The 16,586-nt window shown below is 42.9% G+C and overlaps 1 protein-coding gene and 1 non-coding gene across 2 annotated transcripts; one reads left to right on the forward strand and one right to left on the reverse strand.

Moving 5' to 3' along the window:
• The first annotated feature begins 1,630 nt into the window (after positions 1-1,630).
• Positions 1,631-1,702, forward strand: trnad-guc (transfer RNA aspartic acid (anticodon GUC)). Its single transcript has one exon. It is a non-coding gene; the product is annotated as a tRNA-Asp (tRNA).
• A 1,130-nt stretch (positions 1,703-2,832) lies between these two features.
• On the reverse strand, positions 2,833-12,491 carry LOC140360693 (15-hydroxyprostaglandin dehydrogenase [NAD(+)]-like). The gene is made up of 7 exons (XM_072446020.1): positions 12,341-12,491; positions 11,795-11,918; positions 8,605-8,711; positions 7,247-7,343; positions 5,093-5,169; positions 3,949-4,106; positions 2,833-2,958 (listed from the first exon to the last, which is right to left on the reverse strand). Exons 1-7 carry the CDS (start codon positions 12,428-12,430, stop codon positions 2,841-2,843), a joined length of 771 nt encoding a protein of 256 aa, XP_072302121.1. The 5' UTR covers positions 12,431-12,491; the 3' UTR covers positions 2,833-2,840.
• Positions 12,492-16,586: the final 4,095 nt, after the last annotated feature.

A 16,586-nucleotide genomic window follows, 5' to 3' on the forward strand; every position in this document is an offset into this window, starting at 1 on the left:
TTCCTCCTCTCTCCTCTTCTGCAGCTTCCTTTCCTCCTCTCTCCTCTTCTTCTGCAGCTTCCTTTCCTCCTCTCTCCTCTTCTGCAGCTTCCTTTCCTCCTCTCTCCTCTTCTTCTGCAGCTTCCTTTCCTCCTCTCTCCTCCTCTTCTGCTGCTCCCTTGCCTCTTCTCTCCTCTTCTTCTGCAGCTTGCTTTCCTCCTCTTCTGCTACTTCCTTTCCTCCTCTCTGTCTCGTGGCCTCGTGGGATCAGCCACACCCTTTATAAGATCCTGGTGGAGCAGTAAAAAGATAAGATAAGATAAGATTATCCTTTATTGTCCCACATGGGGAAATTTCATTGGTGCAACGCAGGTAGATACAGAGGTAGATACAGAAGAACAGATCACTTATAGGAAGTCTGAAAAACACTTTCAGTAGAAGATCTCCTATAAATAAATAAAAACTCCCATAGACAAATAAATACATAAATACCATTGCATGTGATCCCGACAGTAATTGCACATGAATATGTGTCACGACAGCACATATATTGCACATGAATTTCACAGTAATTGCACATGAATTCCAACAGCAATTGCACATACGACAGAATTGCACATCAGTATTAGGTTAGGTCAGTATTGCGCCGGGATAACGTGACGATCTCCGGGTAAGACGACTGTTCTCCGCAGTTTCATGAGTTCCTCCTTTGTGGAAACGCGGTACGAGCCGGGGGGCGGGGCCGGAGCCGGGGGGCGGGGCCGGAGCCGGGGGACTCAGAGCCAAGACACATCGCAACGACACGACGAAAACACTCAATCCAGCCGAATAAAGTCAAAACAAGTTAATTTAAAGCAATTCCAGTGCGTGTCCCGATCGTTCGTGAAGTTCCTCTTTCATATAAACGTGTACATAAACGTGTACCGACGACACGCCGTACTTTAGCGCGGCCGGAGGGCGCGGGGGGGGGGCTGGTGGGCTCGCTCGGAGCTAGCTCACGTCACAACAACACGACGAACGCAACGAAAAACGCTCAAATCCAGCCGAAAAAAGTCAAAAACAGTTGAATTAAAAAACTATTCCAGCGCGTGTCCCTATCGTGCAGTAAAATAGAAAAAAATATACTAACTATATTTACAAAATATAGGAGATAAAGCACAATAAGTGTGAGAAAGAAGAGAGAGCGTTTACACCGGGCTGCCAGCTGTACCAGCGTCTTATGACGAAAAGATGTGACTGAGCTGAGCTGCCATCGCCCTCATATTTACTCATTTCTAATAATGACTCAGTTTGGTGGAAGGGTATCCGAGGTAAATATTTATCATAGTTTTACTTCCATTAGTTGGCAGTTTGTGAAAACATTTAATATCCGTTTTAAATGCCACAAAATGTGAGTTTTCAGCCAGTAAAATATTTGCCTGACCCGTCTTGACCCAAACGTGCTGGGAATGGCTGGTCAGGCAAGTCAAATATCTTAAAGAAGGAAAAACATGGCGCTACAGCGCCGCCGCTGGCCAAAAGTATATTGCATACAAAGCAGTTTAGGGCGACAATAGGAAATGAAAGCCAATATTGCGCAACAGCGCCGTTCACCCGTTAACCAGTAATGTAGTGGTCAATAATGGTATTGCAGGAAGTTGAGACGTGCTCTTCCTCGTTAGTATAGTGGTCAGTATCCCCGCCTGTCACGCGGGAGACCGGGGTTCAATTCCCCGACGGGGAGACGATTTTTTTTTTTTTTTCCCCAAATCATTCATGGAAGAAAATACACACCGTTCTTTCCCGCTGTCCCCTTGTTTTTGTTGAATAGTTGCTGTACGTAAATAATATCATTTGCATTTAAAACATGTCCTTGTTATTCCATATATAACATTTGTGTTTATGAACTAAAGTCCAGTATAACAGTAATCGCTTGTGAACAGTAGAAAGTTTAACTAGAAGCCTTTCGATTCTATCATAAGGTGTTAACCGCACAATCGTTTAGTACGTTTAGTGCGTTGTAGTCTTGTAGTTCGGAATGAGTAACGTTACTTCTCATTCAAACATGGCGCTACAGCGCCGCCGCTGGCCAAAAGTATATTACATCCGTAGTGGTTTAGTACTACCACAGGGAATGAATGGGATTCTGTTTAGGGCTGTTTAGCTGAAGACTCCACGCGGGAGCTCCACGGTTCGAAACCGGGCGGAATTAAATATATATTTCCCCTCAGTCCTATCTTATAGCATACTTTTATTTTTTAGCAGATGTTGAGGGTCTCTGCTGTTTTTACTTTTTTGACTTATATAGGTAGTTTTATCATTGTTCATTATTTTACGTTGCGCCGAATCACCAAAGCTCCTATGTTTGTGAATTCTGTTTATTGGTAAACTCACTGAACTAAAATGCAGTTAAGGTTCATATAACTCCCCCACTCTGTGTGTATAATGCTCTAGTTTTCCTTTTACCTGATTATTTGTCAAGTTTATAGCACCTTAGATCAAGTACACTTGAAGTCTCAAGACATTTTTATCTTACAATCCTATTGTGTCAACACAGAGACGACGACTTTGCTTCTGTGGAACAAAACACAGAGTCTTTTTTAATTAAATCATTACCTTTTAATGATTTTAAAGCACTGGTCAAGGTCTACCTTTCATCTCCTATTGTATGTGTAAATACGTTTTTATGTATAGTTTATATGTATTGAATGTTTTATTTGTGTTTTAGTATCCTGTGTTTTTAAATCTGTGGTGTGTTTGAACAGGACCCATGAAAAAGAGAACTTTTCTCTTTGGGTTTTCCCTGTAAAACCAAATAAAATTAATGCCTCGATTCGTACGTGCCATTTTATGCTGTTTTTTCTTCATAGATGACAGCGTTTTCAGAGTTCAGATGGAAACGCTGCATATTTGTTCCCCTCTGGCATAACCATGAGCGCCGCTCCGGTCTTGGTCTCCTCCGACAACAGCTCGATCAGGGCCTCGGCCACTTTGGACACACTGCGGGGGAAATTACATCATTAAATCAAACTTAAAATGACCTGTTTGTTTTCTGTGAGCCGTTTTCAGGGACGCACTTTAACATCTCAAGCCTCGTTTTGGATCATTAACCCATTGCCTTGGCACCTACACCAAAAGTGATTTAGTCTTCACAGTTTTACCATTCGAAACAGCCGTTGGTAAAAAAAAAAAAAAAAAAAAAATTAAAATGTCACGTGTCGTACGAGGGTTTGATCGTCTTTTAGTTTTGGTTTGTTAAGTGGTCAAATGTCCCTCTTGGTTTAGGTTCTGAGACAGACTCATAAAGCTCACCCAATGTTTTATGTGACTTGAATTATGAAAATCTGAAATTTACAAAATGTGAAGTTAGAATGAGACAAAGAGCCAAAGAGCAATTATGTTCCGTCAACATTACGCACATGAGCTTTTTCAATAACCGCATCGATCTTTATTCGTCACGTGAAGTCTAAACCCAGATTGCTGAACATAATTTGATAGTTTTTCTCATTTCTAAACCACCGAGCATGAGCGGCGCATTAGAGAGAGTGGGTGAAAGACAGCAAGTGTTATAAAGTTCACTCATTTCATTCCCTCTGGCCCTTCTGGCGCTTCCTCCTCCTGATAAATGAAACTTGTGACTTAATTTGCTTTGGGAAACACCTTTTTTTGCGGGATTCCAATGTGTTTGACACGTAACATCGCTGCCCCTTTTGCGCTCGTGGCTTTTTAGCTAAAACCATCGTCCTCTGTGACCTTGAACGAGCGAATTCGACCGGGTTTACGGTTCACACCTCCGTATTCACCGTCTGCATGAAACGAAAACTGGCACAAAGTTCGACGTCTTTTCTGCCAGCGAACGTGAACGCAAGATAAATCATTCTCTCGCAGCAGCTACAGGAAGCGATGCCGTTATTCAACCTGTGGGCCCAGTTCATGACAAACAAAACGTAACGAGGTTCAACAAAGACGAGATGTTATTACTGCTCGTGCCTCATGACGCCAAAGTTGCTGAGCAGCCCCTGCGTCAGCTCATTCAGATGCGCAAACCGCCCCAGCCTCTCGGGGATTTTCCTGAGCAAGTCCGTGTTCACAAACGAAGGGCAGAGAGCGTTGAACCGCACGCCGTAATCGGAGCCGAGGGACGCCATCTTCAGAAACACAAAAAGGTCACTTCGATTACTCACATTCGGAACGGTCAGAATTAGCAAGTCGCAAAACATTGGAATTGTAAAAAGAGCCTTTGATCACCGATGGACACAGGATTCAGAGTTTAGATCTGCTTCGTCCTCGCTCGCGATTCTTGCATGTTTTCACAAAATGCACACTTTTATTTCATGTTTATGTCATTGACTAGCTAGTACGCTGCTCACGGAGTTCAGACCGTGACGACCTTCGTGGGATTCTTGTTTTAGCTCACCGCTTCACATTTTAGTCTCGTCTGGAACGTTAATGCTCCTGGATATGTCAGAGCGTCAGTGTTTACCTGTTTGTTGTCACTGAAAAGTATCAGCTAAATTTACTGAATATATTATAAATGTTAGGAGAGGACAAATTTGTTTTGTTGACCGAAGAATGGGAAAATATACCTCGTATGTACCATGTCACATGTCTGGAAAGAATTCTGTTTAATAACCCCATGTCAAAGTGCTCATTATTAACAGGGAAATGCTAAATGTTGGAGGAATTGTGGTTGTCAGGAGGAACACCATCATCACGTGTTCTGGGACGGTCCTGTTGCTTAGTAATATCGGACTGACATTAACGAGGCGTCGCAGACTGTTTCTGACACCAACTTACTCAATTTCAGAACTATGTATTTGGGCCTCAAACTCCTGCCATGGACAATATAAATGGATGGAGCGAACTTTTGACGTCAGGGAAAAAGGCCATCGCAGAAATACAAGTTGCCTTATATTGTAATGAACATACGGACGATGGACAAAATAACGTTTGGACTTAATTCTGTAAATTTAAGGGTTGTGCCACTATTTGTGTTTGATGTGTCGTGATGTTATTGCTTTGTCGGTTGCTCTCTGTCTTGTTCTGTGTTTTGTATGTATATAGAAAAGTATCAGCTGTGTTTATCGCTCGTCATAATGTGATACTGTGATAGGCCTATTTGCATATCACTTACTGCCATTGCTCTGGTGAAGCCGATGACCCCGTATTTAGTGGCTGTGTACACTGGGCAGCTGGGCAGGGGACCAAGACCTGTGGAAGAGACTTTAGACATTAAAAACTCATCCAACTCAACTTACTCCAGGCACATTGTATCAATAAGACATAGGTCTTCATACTATATTCACATTTATAATACACATAATACAAGGAGATGTCATATAAGAAGAAAATAGCTGTGTAGCAGTGTGAACGCGTGGGTCAGTCTGTTACACACCGCCTGCAGGGGGCGCCAGACTCCTGCTATAAAGGAATGCTCTTTGTTGTTGTTGTCCTCTGGCGTGTGTACTTCAGGTGCTGTAGGCCGCGCCCTCACAGCGGTATGTTTCCTTTGATGGGCTTTGGCTAGTATTAAGTTGATTGTCTGTGTTTTTAAAATAATATACTTAGGTAAACAAGTAATTACATGCATTATTCTGTAATAGCCAGTACATGCCAGGGCATGGCCACTGCATGCAGGCACCTGCAAAGGTATTACACAGGAAAAGTTTGTTGTTACTACTCGATTTAGTTTTTCTGGGCACCGGATACAATTTTAACAAAGTAAATGCCTGGCCATTATCATGGCAGTAATGATACTACTTATCACATTGTGTAATGCAAAAAGTTGCTATAATAATAATAATAATAATAATAATAATAATAATAATAGTAGTAATAATAATAATAATAATAAAGAGTTAGCATACTGATGCTGTTTATCCATTATACGACTTACCCTTGAATGCTAAATGTAGCAGCCAAACCTTTCCTTTCTCTTGCGGTACAAAATACGACTTTTTTTTGCAATGAACCATTTGTAAAACTGTTCCCTTGATCAGAAATTAAACTGTCTGCTCGTATATTTTTCAGAGCTTTGTATCATTTTTATTTAAAACTTTATTTTCAGTCTCATGCAGTGATTTTCTTTAGACTTTCCACAGATTATATCTATATATAGTTTAAATTGCAGATTTGTTGTCCAGGTTCATGTTGAATATCTCTAGCCACATGAAACAAAATGGCTTCAGTGTTTTCCGTCCATCAGCAGAAATATACAAAAAAATCATGAAATTGAAATAATTTTTCCGCAGCAGCTTCAGAAAGTGGTTCTATTATTCAACATTTCACAGAATGACATAAAACATTTCTATCGCCACAGAATGTTATGAAGTTTGGCTTTAACTTTCTGTCTCCATGGAGTCGTGCATGGCTCTCTCTGCCCGTGGATCAGACTCGTTTGATTGGCCGATGCTCCGAAGTAACCTCCCCATGTTAATGTATAACCATGTTTATTTCATCATCTGTATGTTATTCATCTGCTTCTCTCATTAGATTCTGACAGGAGCACAAAATCACAACTCTAAACCCAAAGTCAGTTAGCCTTTAGCTCAAAATCAGCTAGCTGTTAGCTCAGATGACAGTTTCACACGCTAATTATGATCTGAAATGAAACACCATAAGTTTTATACACTCAACAGGGACTTTTAACGAGGCCTTGACCTAAACGTGCTCAATGGGTTGGTACAGCTCAAACCCTGTGGAATATTCATAACTTGTGTTTGTTTGTTTGTTTGTTTGTTTTGTGCAGGCTAAAGCTAACTGCGAATGTATATTGGGTTTCAAGCATAAGGATTCTGTCCATATCCGATTTGGAACACCGGTCTGATTCTGTATATCCTAAATTAGACTTGTTTAACTCCTTAAAAAGTCTTTATTCTGTGGCAGATTTGGCATAGCAACGGGGAAAGGTTCTCCAAAATCCTTCAAAACAGAAATAAATATTGTGTACATGGAGCCGGCTTTTGTGTGCTGCGCGCTGCTTTAAAGGTGCACTTTGTAACATTTCTGATGGCAGAGCCTGCACCAGAACAGCACCTTTAATCACAGGAATATAAACAATATGAATGGAGCGTTAGAGCTGTAATCAAACTACGAACCATGGGACAATTGGGCAAAGATTTAACCACTGAGCCACCGCGACCTGAAAATTCAAGTTTTTTATGTTTTAATGCTGCAGAGGTCACGCAAACAGGACCCAATGGTCGGTTTACTCTGGATGTTTTGGGCTTCATTTACGTTTGTGATAAATATGTCAGTGGTGTTGGAGCAGTGCATTGTGGTACCTGACCTGCCACAGACGCGGTGTTGACGATGACCCCTCCGCGACCTCCGCTCAGCTTGTTCATGTGGTCCAGAGCCACGTACGACACTCTGATCATCCCAACCTGAAACAGCAGCGCGAGCTTGGTCACGTGACATCACAACATTCCACATCTAATTCAGTTCAAAGTTCAAAATCTGTTTTTTTGCCATTGTCAGTGAAACATTCACCAACTTGGACCTTGCTTCGGCACTAAGGTGCAACATAAAACAATGTACAATAATAACAAGATTAAAACGTATAGATTATACAAAAAACAGGTGTTATTAAGGTGTTTAAGAAGTGTTAACAAGTCCAACGGCAGAGGGAAGGAAACTGTTCTTGCGGTTGGGGCTTCTGGTTTGGATGGAGCGTAGCCTGGACCGTAGCCTGAGGGGAGTGGCCTCCTGCCTGAGGGGAGTGGCCTCCTGCCTGAGGGGAGTGGCTCAAATAGTCCATGTCCAGGGTGAGAAGGGTCGGCTGTGATCCGACCTTTTCGTCCCAGAGCCCTGGAGACGTACAGGTCCTGCAGAGATCGAAGTCTGCATCCGATCACCTTCTCAGCAGAGGGCGCTGTAGTCTCTGTTTGTCCCTGGCTGTGGCTCCACGTACCACACAGTGATGGAGGAGGTGAGGATGAACTCAATGATGGGTTAAGTTAGTTAGCAAACTCTAACCCCAGCTTAGAAGACTTAGATACCAAAACCATCATCATTGTTAGCTGTCTAGGGACAACAGGGACAACATATTTATCTTTCACCTCAATTACAGGTGTTTTTATGGCTAAGAAATAAACCTGGAAAGACTTTGTTACTGTGAGCTGCATCGCCTCTCCACAGATTTAACCTGTAACTGGCCTTGGTGACGTGACCTGTTTGGAGACAAACAGACCAACAATCACATGAACGGTAAAAGCAGAAGCTGAAGCGTCTGTCCTTTGGGGAAATACACTCAAACACTAATTCAAAACTACTGGCCTCTCAAAATACTGCAGTAGAAGTGAATACTTGACATTAGTTATTTCTAAATACACAAAATTAGTTTTAGAGTTAAATTGTCTTTCATTCATCGTCTTGTTATTTTTAGCTAAAACACTCAAATCTCCACTTTACTTAGTTTTCTTTTTTTAGATTGAGTCACTGTCCTATTTGAAAATAATATGTAATATATTGAATACAATATTTCAAAATAGAATATTGATTCAAATCTTTTTTCCAACACCCTTGGAATGAGTTTCATCTTCGGTTTACGGCTTCATCTGCAATAAAACTATTACTTATGAATGAAAATAAAAACAATATTTGACATTATACAATATTGTAATTCAATCAGATCCTCGTCCTCACCAGGTTGATGGACACGGTCGTCTCCCACTCCGTCTCATTTAAAACTCCTGCATTGTTGCACACGATGTCCAGTCCTCCAAACTTGTCCACGGTCTTCTGAAAAGCAGCTTCCAAACAACAACAAACACTTAAAGGGAAATATTCTGCAAAATAAACTTCAAGGATCTTTAAAAAAGTGTTTTCTCATCATTAGTTCACCCAAACTTGTATTTCAATTGATTGCTGCATGTTTGATTTATTCCTGTTTAGTTTCGCAACGGAGGCTTGAATGCTCGGAAATTCCTGTTTTCACCTACCCCCTAGCCCCGCCCACATCCCTGCACTTAGCTGTGATCATTTGAAAAATTAAGGGTGAAAATCAAAAGACTCTAGAATGTCACATAGCCACGGAATGTCACTATAAAGAGGTGGGGCTTATTACTATAAAGAGGTGGGGCTTATTACTATAAAGAGGTGTGGCTTATTACTATAAAGAGGTGGGGCTTATTACTATAAAGAAAGTTCATCACTATAAACACTGTCCGGGAGGGAACACCCGGACGGTGCGGTGTTTTCCAAACAACAAGCCATGGATTAACCGTGAACTGAAGGCTCTGTTGAAGGAGAAGAAGAGGGCCTTCAGGTCAGGGAACAAGGAGGAGTTGAGGACTGTGCAGAAGGAGCTGAGGAGGAAGATCAGGCAGGCTGAGGCCGGCTACAAGAGGAGGATGGAGGAGCAGCTGCAGCAGAAGAACATTCAGGGAGTGTGGAGAAGCCTGAAAACCATCTCGGGCTTCAAAATCCCCCCTGCCCAGACAGAGGGGGATCTACAGTGGGTGAATAATTTAAATGCTCACTTCTTGAGGTTTGATCGGTCACCCACCCCTCCCCCTGCACAGCTGCATGCTCCCTCTTCCACAGCTGGACAATGCCCTGCATCTGTTCCTCTTCACTTCTCTGCTCCGGACCATCAGCTCCCCACTTCGCCTGGACTCACCCATCCCCCCAGCACACGGTCCCCCTGCCATCCACTGACTGTCAGCAGCACAGGTGAGGGGTGAGCTGAAGAGGATTAAAGTGAGGAAGGCAACAGGACCTGACGGCATCAGCCCCAGGCTCCTTAAGTCCTGCGCAGATGAACTGTGTGGAGTTATGGAGCATGTCTTCAACATGAGCCTGAAGCTGAGGGTGGTACCACAGGTCTGGAAGACCTCCTGTCTGGTACCTGTGCCCAAGACACCGCGCGCCAAAGACCTCAACAGCTTCTGGCCGGTGGCTCTCACGTCCCACCTGATGAAGACACTGGAGCGGCTGGTCCTGGACCACCTCCGCTCCACCGTGAGCTCAGCTCATGCTGCACCGCTCTCTCTCTCTCACCTGGAAAAGCCTGGCAGCTCTGTGAGGATCCTGTTCTTCGATCTTTCCAGCGCCTTCAACACCATCCAGCCGCTGCTCCTGAGGGACAAGCTGGAGACGGCTGGAGTGGAGTATGACCTGGCAGAGTGGATCCTGGACTACCTCACAGACCGACCCCAGTTTGTGAGAGCACGGGACTGTGTGTCTGATACTCGGCCCTGCAGTGTGGGGGCGCTCCACTATCCTCGCGCCCTTTCTCTTCACCCTCTACACTGCAGACTTCAGACACGTTGCACCCTGCAGGACACTTTGGAGAGCCTGATCCACCCTCGCTGTGTGAAGGAGACGTTTCACAGGTCTTTCCTTCCTGCTGCTGTCAGACTCTACAACAAACACTGTTAGTCCTGAACACTCGCAATACTGTCATATTCATGTCGTGATTCATGTGCAATTACTGTGCAATTACTGTCATGACCACATGCAATGGTATTTATCTACTTTATTTTTTCTTTATTATTTTTTCGGGTTTGTCTATAAGAGTGTTTTTCAAACTTCCTTTAATGGTCAATGGTCACATTTATATAGCGCTTTTCTACCATCAAGGTGCTTTACATCAAGGAACCAGTCACCCATTCACACACACATTCACACCCCAGATGTTCGCAGACACTGGGGGGGTGAGTTGGGTTAAGTGTCTTGCCCAAGGACACAACGGCAGTATTCACATGAGGCAGCTGCAATCGCACCGCCAACCTGCGGGCCAGTGACCCCTGAGCTACTGCCGCCTATAAGTGATCTGTTCTTTTCCTCTGTATCTACCTCTGTATCTACCTGCGTTGCAACAATGAAATTTCCCCATGTGTGGACAATAAAGGAATATCTTATCTTAAAGAGGTGGAGGTTATTATTATAAAGAGGCAGGGCTCAACACTATAAAGAGGTGGAGCTTATTACTATAAAGAGGTGGGGCTTATTACTATAAAGAGGTGGGGCTTATTACTATAAAGAGGTGGGGCTTATTACTATAAAGAGGTGGGGCTTATTACTATAAAGAGGTGGGGCTTATTACTATAAAGAGGTGGAGCTTATTACTATAAAGAGGTGGAGCTTATTACTATAAAGATGTGGAGCTTATTACTATAAAGAGGTGGAGCTTATTACTATAAAGATGTGGAGCTTATTACTATAAAGAGGTGGGGCTTATTACTATAAAGAGGTGGAGCTTATTACTATAAAGAGGTGGAGCTTATTACTATAAAGAGGTGGGGCTTATTACTATAAAGAGGTGGAGCTTATTACTATAAAGAGGTGGAGCTTATTACTATAAAGAGGTGGAGCTTATTACTATAAAGATGTGGAGCTTATTACTATAAAGAGGTGGAGCTTATTACTATAAAGAGGTGGAGCTTATTACTATAAAGAGGTGGAGCTTATTACTATAAAGAGGTGGAGCTTATTACTATAAAGAGGTGGAGCTTATTACTATAAAGAGGCAGGGCGTATTGGTTCTGCAGTTTTGAACAGTGGCAGAGTGGGTAGCACGCTTGCCACCCACTGCAGCGATACAACGCCTGGCGGTTTCCCCAGCTGGAAGGATGGGTCAAATGCAGAGGACAAATTTCCCTCCGGGGACAATAAAGGCTAAAAAACGTGTTTCCATCAGGAGGAAACAGCGACACTGTGGAGGCAGAAACAGAAATACAAACGACTAAAAGGTTTCTGCTCTAAAAAGCAGATATCATCATACTTTTTCATTATGGAGTACTTTTAATCATTGTCCCCAGTATCTCGTGTACTTAGCACTGTGCTCAACACAAAGTGCCTCTCACTGTCGCATGTTCAGGATTATATTCACCTTTGAGCTGTTCCTCGGACTGAACGTTGCATTCTATAAATATAGTTTTTTCTTTCCCAAACTTTGTCTCCAGAGTTTTGGTTAAACTCTCCCCGGCTTCTGCGTTCATGTCCAACAGCGCCACCTGCAGACGTAAACAAAAACCTTTACTAAGAAATACCTACATCTGCATACATTTAGGCAATTTGTTACTACCAGTTGAATAGGTCACAATTGGCCTGACGGCTGCTAAAGGCCTGTAGTAGAAGTACTACTATTCCAGGTACATAGTATTAAAGTATAGTATAGTGTTGAACTATAACAGAATCATAAACGTACAATTCAGTGTAAACTGCAATATTGATTTAAAAAGTCTCAATAATAGAGACAGGCCCATTTAATTTATGTGGAATACAGAGAAATATAAGTTATATAATTTGGGAGTGTCTACAGAGCCGCGGCGTGCGGCCGAAACTGCTAGGCTATTTTGTCCCGCGGCTCCTGAAACTGCTGGACTATTTGACCGCGCCGTCAAATAGTCCAGCAGTTATAATATAATGTTTTTACCTTGGCCCCGTGTTTGAGCAGCTCCTCGGTCATCGCGCTGCCGATGCCCATCGCGGCTCCGGTCACCAGCGCCACTTTACTGCCCAACATCACCTCCAACTCCAAAAGAAACCAACAAACTGCAATAATCCCGGAATAATCCCCTCTGGCAACTGAATTCCTGCGATCAAGACTCAGTCTGTATGATCCAAGCGCAGGAGGACAGACAGAGGCAGGGAAAGAGGGAAACCTCCGATCCGCCCACGCGGACGTGTTTGAACTCGCTGCAAAGAAATTTAACGGACCTGAATGTTGTTTCTGCAAGTCAGAACCCTGCCAGAACCCTGCCAGAACCGGGCCTGAACCACTTGAAATCAAAAAACAATTTTTCACATAACAAATAGAATCTGTAAAGCGAACACATTTTTCACATGTTTTAGAGTCATCTGAATTGCTCAACACCCAATGTTTATTATTTGCACAAATTCCATCAGTAGGCCATAGGCTGTAGCCTGTATCGTTCAAGTTCGCTACACCTGTCACAAGACTAAAAAAATACTTCAAATATAAAATTATCATTGTACCATTAGCTCATGACCAAAAGTTCTCCACTCGCATCGCGCCAGTTTTTTTTACGGCGATAATTTAAATGCGGAACTATATTCTCAGCCTGATAGCGCAATATCCCTACGCCTGAATCATTCCGCCTCTGAATCAGCCAATCAGGGGAGAGATTACTACAACAACATCAAACATGACTGCTCCCGTGGAGCGGCATGTTGTCTCTCGAGCCGATAGAAAACACAATGAAAATATGGATTACACGTGCATCACACACATTTCAGCGGTAGAAAAAGAACACACACAGCCACTGAGATGTTGTCCGCTGGAGGAAGCTGTTGTCCGCTGGAGGAAGCTGTTGTCCGCTGGAGGAAGCTGTTGTCCGCTGGAGGAAGCTGTTGTCCGCTGGAGGAAGCTGTTGTCCGCTGGAGGAAGCTGTTGTCCGCTGGAGGAAGCTGTTGTCCGCTGGAGGAAGCTGTTGTCCGCTGGAGGAAGCTGTTGTCCGCTGGAGGAAGCTGTTGTCCGCTGGAGGAAGCTGTTGTCCGCTGGAGGAAGCTGTTGTCCGCTGGAGGAAGCTGTTGTCCGCTGGAGGAAGCTGTTGTCCGCTGGAGGAAGCTGTTGTCCGCTGGAGGAAGCTGTTGTCCGCTGGAGGAAGCTGTTGTCCGCTGGAGGAAGCTGTTGTCCGCTGGAGGAAGCTGTTGTCCGCTGGAGGAAGCTGTTGTCCGCTGGAGGAAGCTGTTGTCCGCTGGAGGAAGCTGTTGTCCGCTGGAGGAAGCTGTTGTCCGCCGGAGGAAGCTGGTGACTTGTGCTCGGAAGTGAATAGAAATCGACGGAATAGACCGCGCGTTAGCGGCAGCTGTTTGTGTACACAATGATGACTTCGCCAAACAAAACTATCCTACATCTTCTGTGGCTTCTTCGGACGGAAATCTTTCTCATTTTCTGGAAAGTAACAAGCCTGGCTTTCACCCTACATGCTATAGACGTTTCACCCTACATGCTATAGACGTTTCACCCTACATGCTATAGACGTTTCACCCTACATGCTATAGACGTTTCACCCTACATGCTATAGACGTTTCACCCTACATGCTATAGACGTTTCACCCTACATGCTATAGACGTTTCATTGACAAGAAACGAGTTACTAGTGCTGAAAAGCTTGCGGCAAAACAGTCGGTCTGTGGGCAGCATGGAGAGGGTGACGATGACTCTGAATCTACCACATCAACTCTGCCACCATCTCCCAAACGACTGAGATCTACCACAGATGTAAAGACAAAATCATCTAAAAAGTCAAGGGATGTACTTCCTGCAGTTTGCATCATTTGCAGAAGGTTGATCGCTGTATCAAAGAGGCTCACAAGATAAAGAAAGATAAATTGGTCCAAGCTGAAACTTTAACTGCTGGTGAGTAGATTATATATTGATTCTTGCATGTGTGTTTTCTCTTGCTCGTGGTAAATAGGACTAATCACAGTGAAATAAGTTGGCCAAAATATACATAGATAAGATAAGATAATCCTTTATTGTCCCACATGGGGAAATTTCATTGATGCAACGCAGGAAGATCCAGAGGTAGATACAGAAGAAAAGAACAGATCACTATAGGAATATGTGCCTAGTTTATTACATGTAGGTGTGGATGTAATGTACGTAAGACTGTATGATGATGTGAGTTGAATAAAAAGGCAATACAACTTTTGCGATTGTTTACTGATTGTGCTCACCCTTGATTGAAATTCTTTTACTTCTCCTTTACTAGGAAGTTTGGTCAAAGCAGCTGAATCAAGAGCAGATGAATCCATCCTGATGTGTACCAGAGGCACCTCTATCACAAGAGGTGTTACAAAGAATACTCAAGCTTTCCGACAAAGAAGAAAAGTGATGAAAGGTAACATTTTGGTAATCAAATAAAATATATATATTTCCATATAATAATTTAATTGAAAATTATTGTAATGACTACACGATAATTTTAAACACGTTTGAATCAAAGCAAATTTCTGTTTGTAGTGAGCTAGTATATTTCAATCACTGACCAATCACTGCATTTCCTTGCTTTATACAGGTGACCTAAAGTCTGGGAGTATGGCGATGCATATACAGCATTCTGTGACACTGTGTCATCCGGACACAACTGATTGAAAACCAGGAAATCCTCAGAATGAAGATGCTCTTGTCCCTGTTCCAGAAATTCATCAAAAAACACCCTGATGTGAACACCACATCATATTGTTTATGAAAGAAAACAATAGAAGATCAGATAAACCTCACAGCTATGTTTATTCATGACATTTCATTCAAGATCAAACCAATCCTGTTAGCTACAGGAGTCTACATATTTTCATTCATTTCATTTATTTATACAGGGAAAACCCAATGAGAAAAGTGGTTACCCTGTTAAAACACAACACAAAATAAACGACAAACATAGGATACTAAAACACAAATATAATAATCATTCTAAAATTAAAACACAAATAAAATAGTAATCTATCAATACTTATGAATTTCTATTCCTTGTCTAATTTTTACAGATCCGATATTCTGAAGAAGAGATTACAGCGAGACTTACCACAGCTGAATTTTCACAAACCACCAAGAAGAAACCTGAGTGAAATGGTTTCCACGGAGACTACAGGACTTCTCCACCAGGATTTTTCAACTGAAACTGATATGTCAGTTTCTGAGATGTCATGTAGTGATGGAGAAATGGTGCCAGAAAGTGGTAAAGATGCAGCACTGCGAGAGCTCTCAAGGACAGTTTACAGTGCAGGTGTATTACTGAAACAAGCGGTCAAGAGTGCCCCTAGTATCACTGAAACAAGCGGTCAAGAGTGCCCCTAGTATGGATGAAACAAGCGGTCAAGAGTGCCCCTAGTATCACTGAAACAAGCGGTCAAGAGTGCCCCTAGGATGGATGAAACAAGCGGTCAAGAGTGCCCCTAGTATGGATGAAACAAGCGGTCAAGAGTGCCCCTAGAATGGATGAAACAAGCGGTCAAGAGTGCCCCTAGAATGGATGAAACAAGCGGTCAAGAGTGCCCCTAGTATGGATGAAACAAGCGGTCAAGAGTGCCCCTAGTATGGATGAAACAAGCGGTCAAGAGTGCCCCTAGTATGGATGAAACAAGCGGTCAAGAGTGCCCCTAGAATGGATGAAACAAGCGGTCAATAGTGCCCCTAGTATGGATGAAACAAGCGGTCAAGAGTGCCCCTAGTATGGATGAAACAAGCGGTCAAGAGTGCCCCTAGTATGGATGAAACAAGCGGTCAAGAGTGCCCCTAGTATGGATGAAACAAGCGGTCAAGAGTGCCCCTAGGATGGATGTAAATCTGCCTCCTACATCAGAGGATCGAAATGTTTCCTCTGCCAGAAAGATTGTGCCAGTTGAACTTTATAACTTACTAGCTTGGTGTGTAGGTGCTAGTGATAAATTGACATTGTCTAACATGGTAAATGTATCCGAGGAGGTTGATCTTTGTTTACTGTCAATTTGCCAAGATATATATTTGTCCTCAAAAGGTAAAAATCAAACCAGTGTTGTACTTACACATTTTGACATCAATCATACTTTTATCATTCCTCTGTTTGTATGTATATCCTATTCTGCAGAAAGTTTGCCTTATACTAGATCGAAAGATACACCTGTTAATTAACCTGATTATCACGCTGTAAATACTGCTTTTATGATTGTAATTA

This window comes from Eucyclogobius newberryi, unplaced genomic scaffold (assembly GCF_026437365.1).
Source record: "Eucyclogobius newberryi isolate DKJ021-1_F unplaced genomic scaffold, fEucNew1.0.hap1 SCAF_15, whole genome shotgun sequence".
In the NCBI taxonomy this organism is placed as follows: Eukaryota; Metazoa; Chordata; class Actinopteri; order Gobiiformes; family Gobiidae; genus Eucyclogobius; species Eucyclogobius newberryi.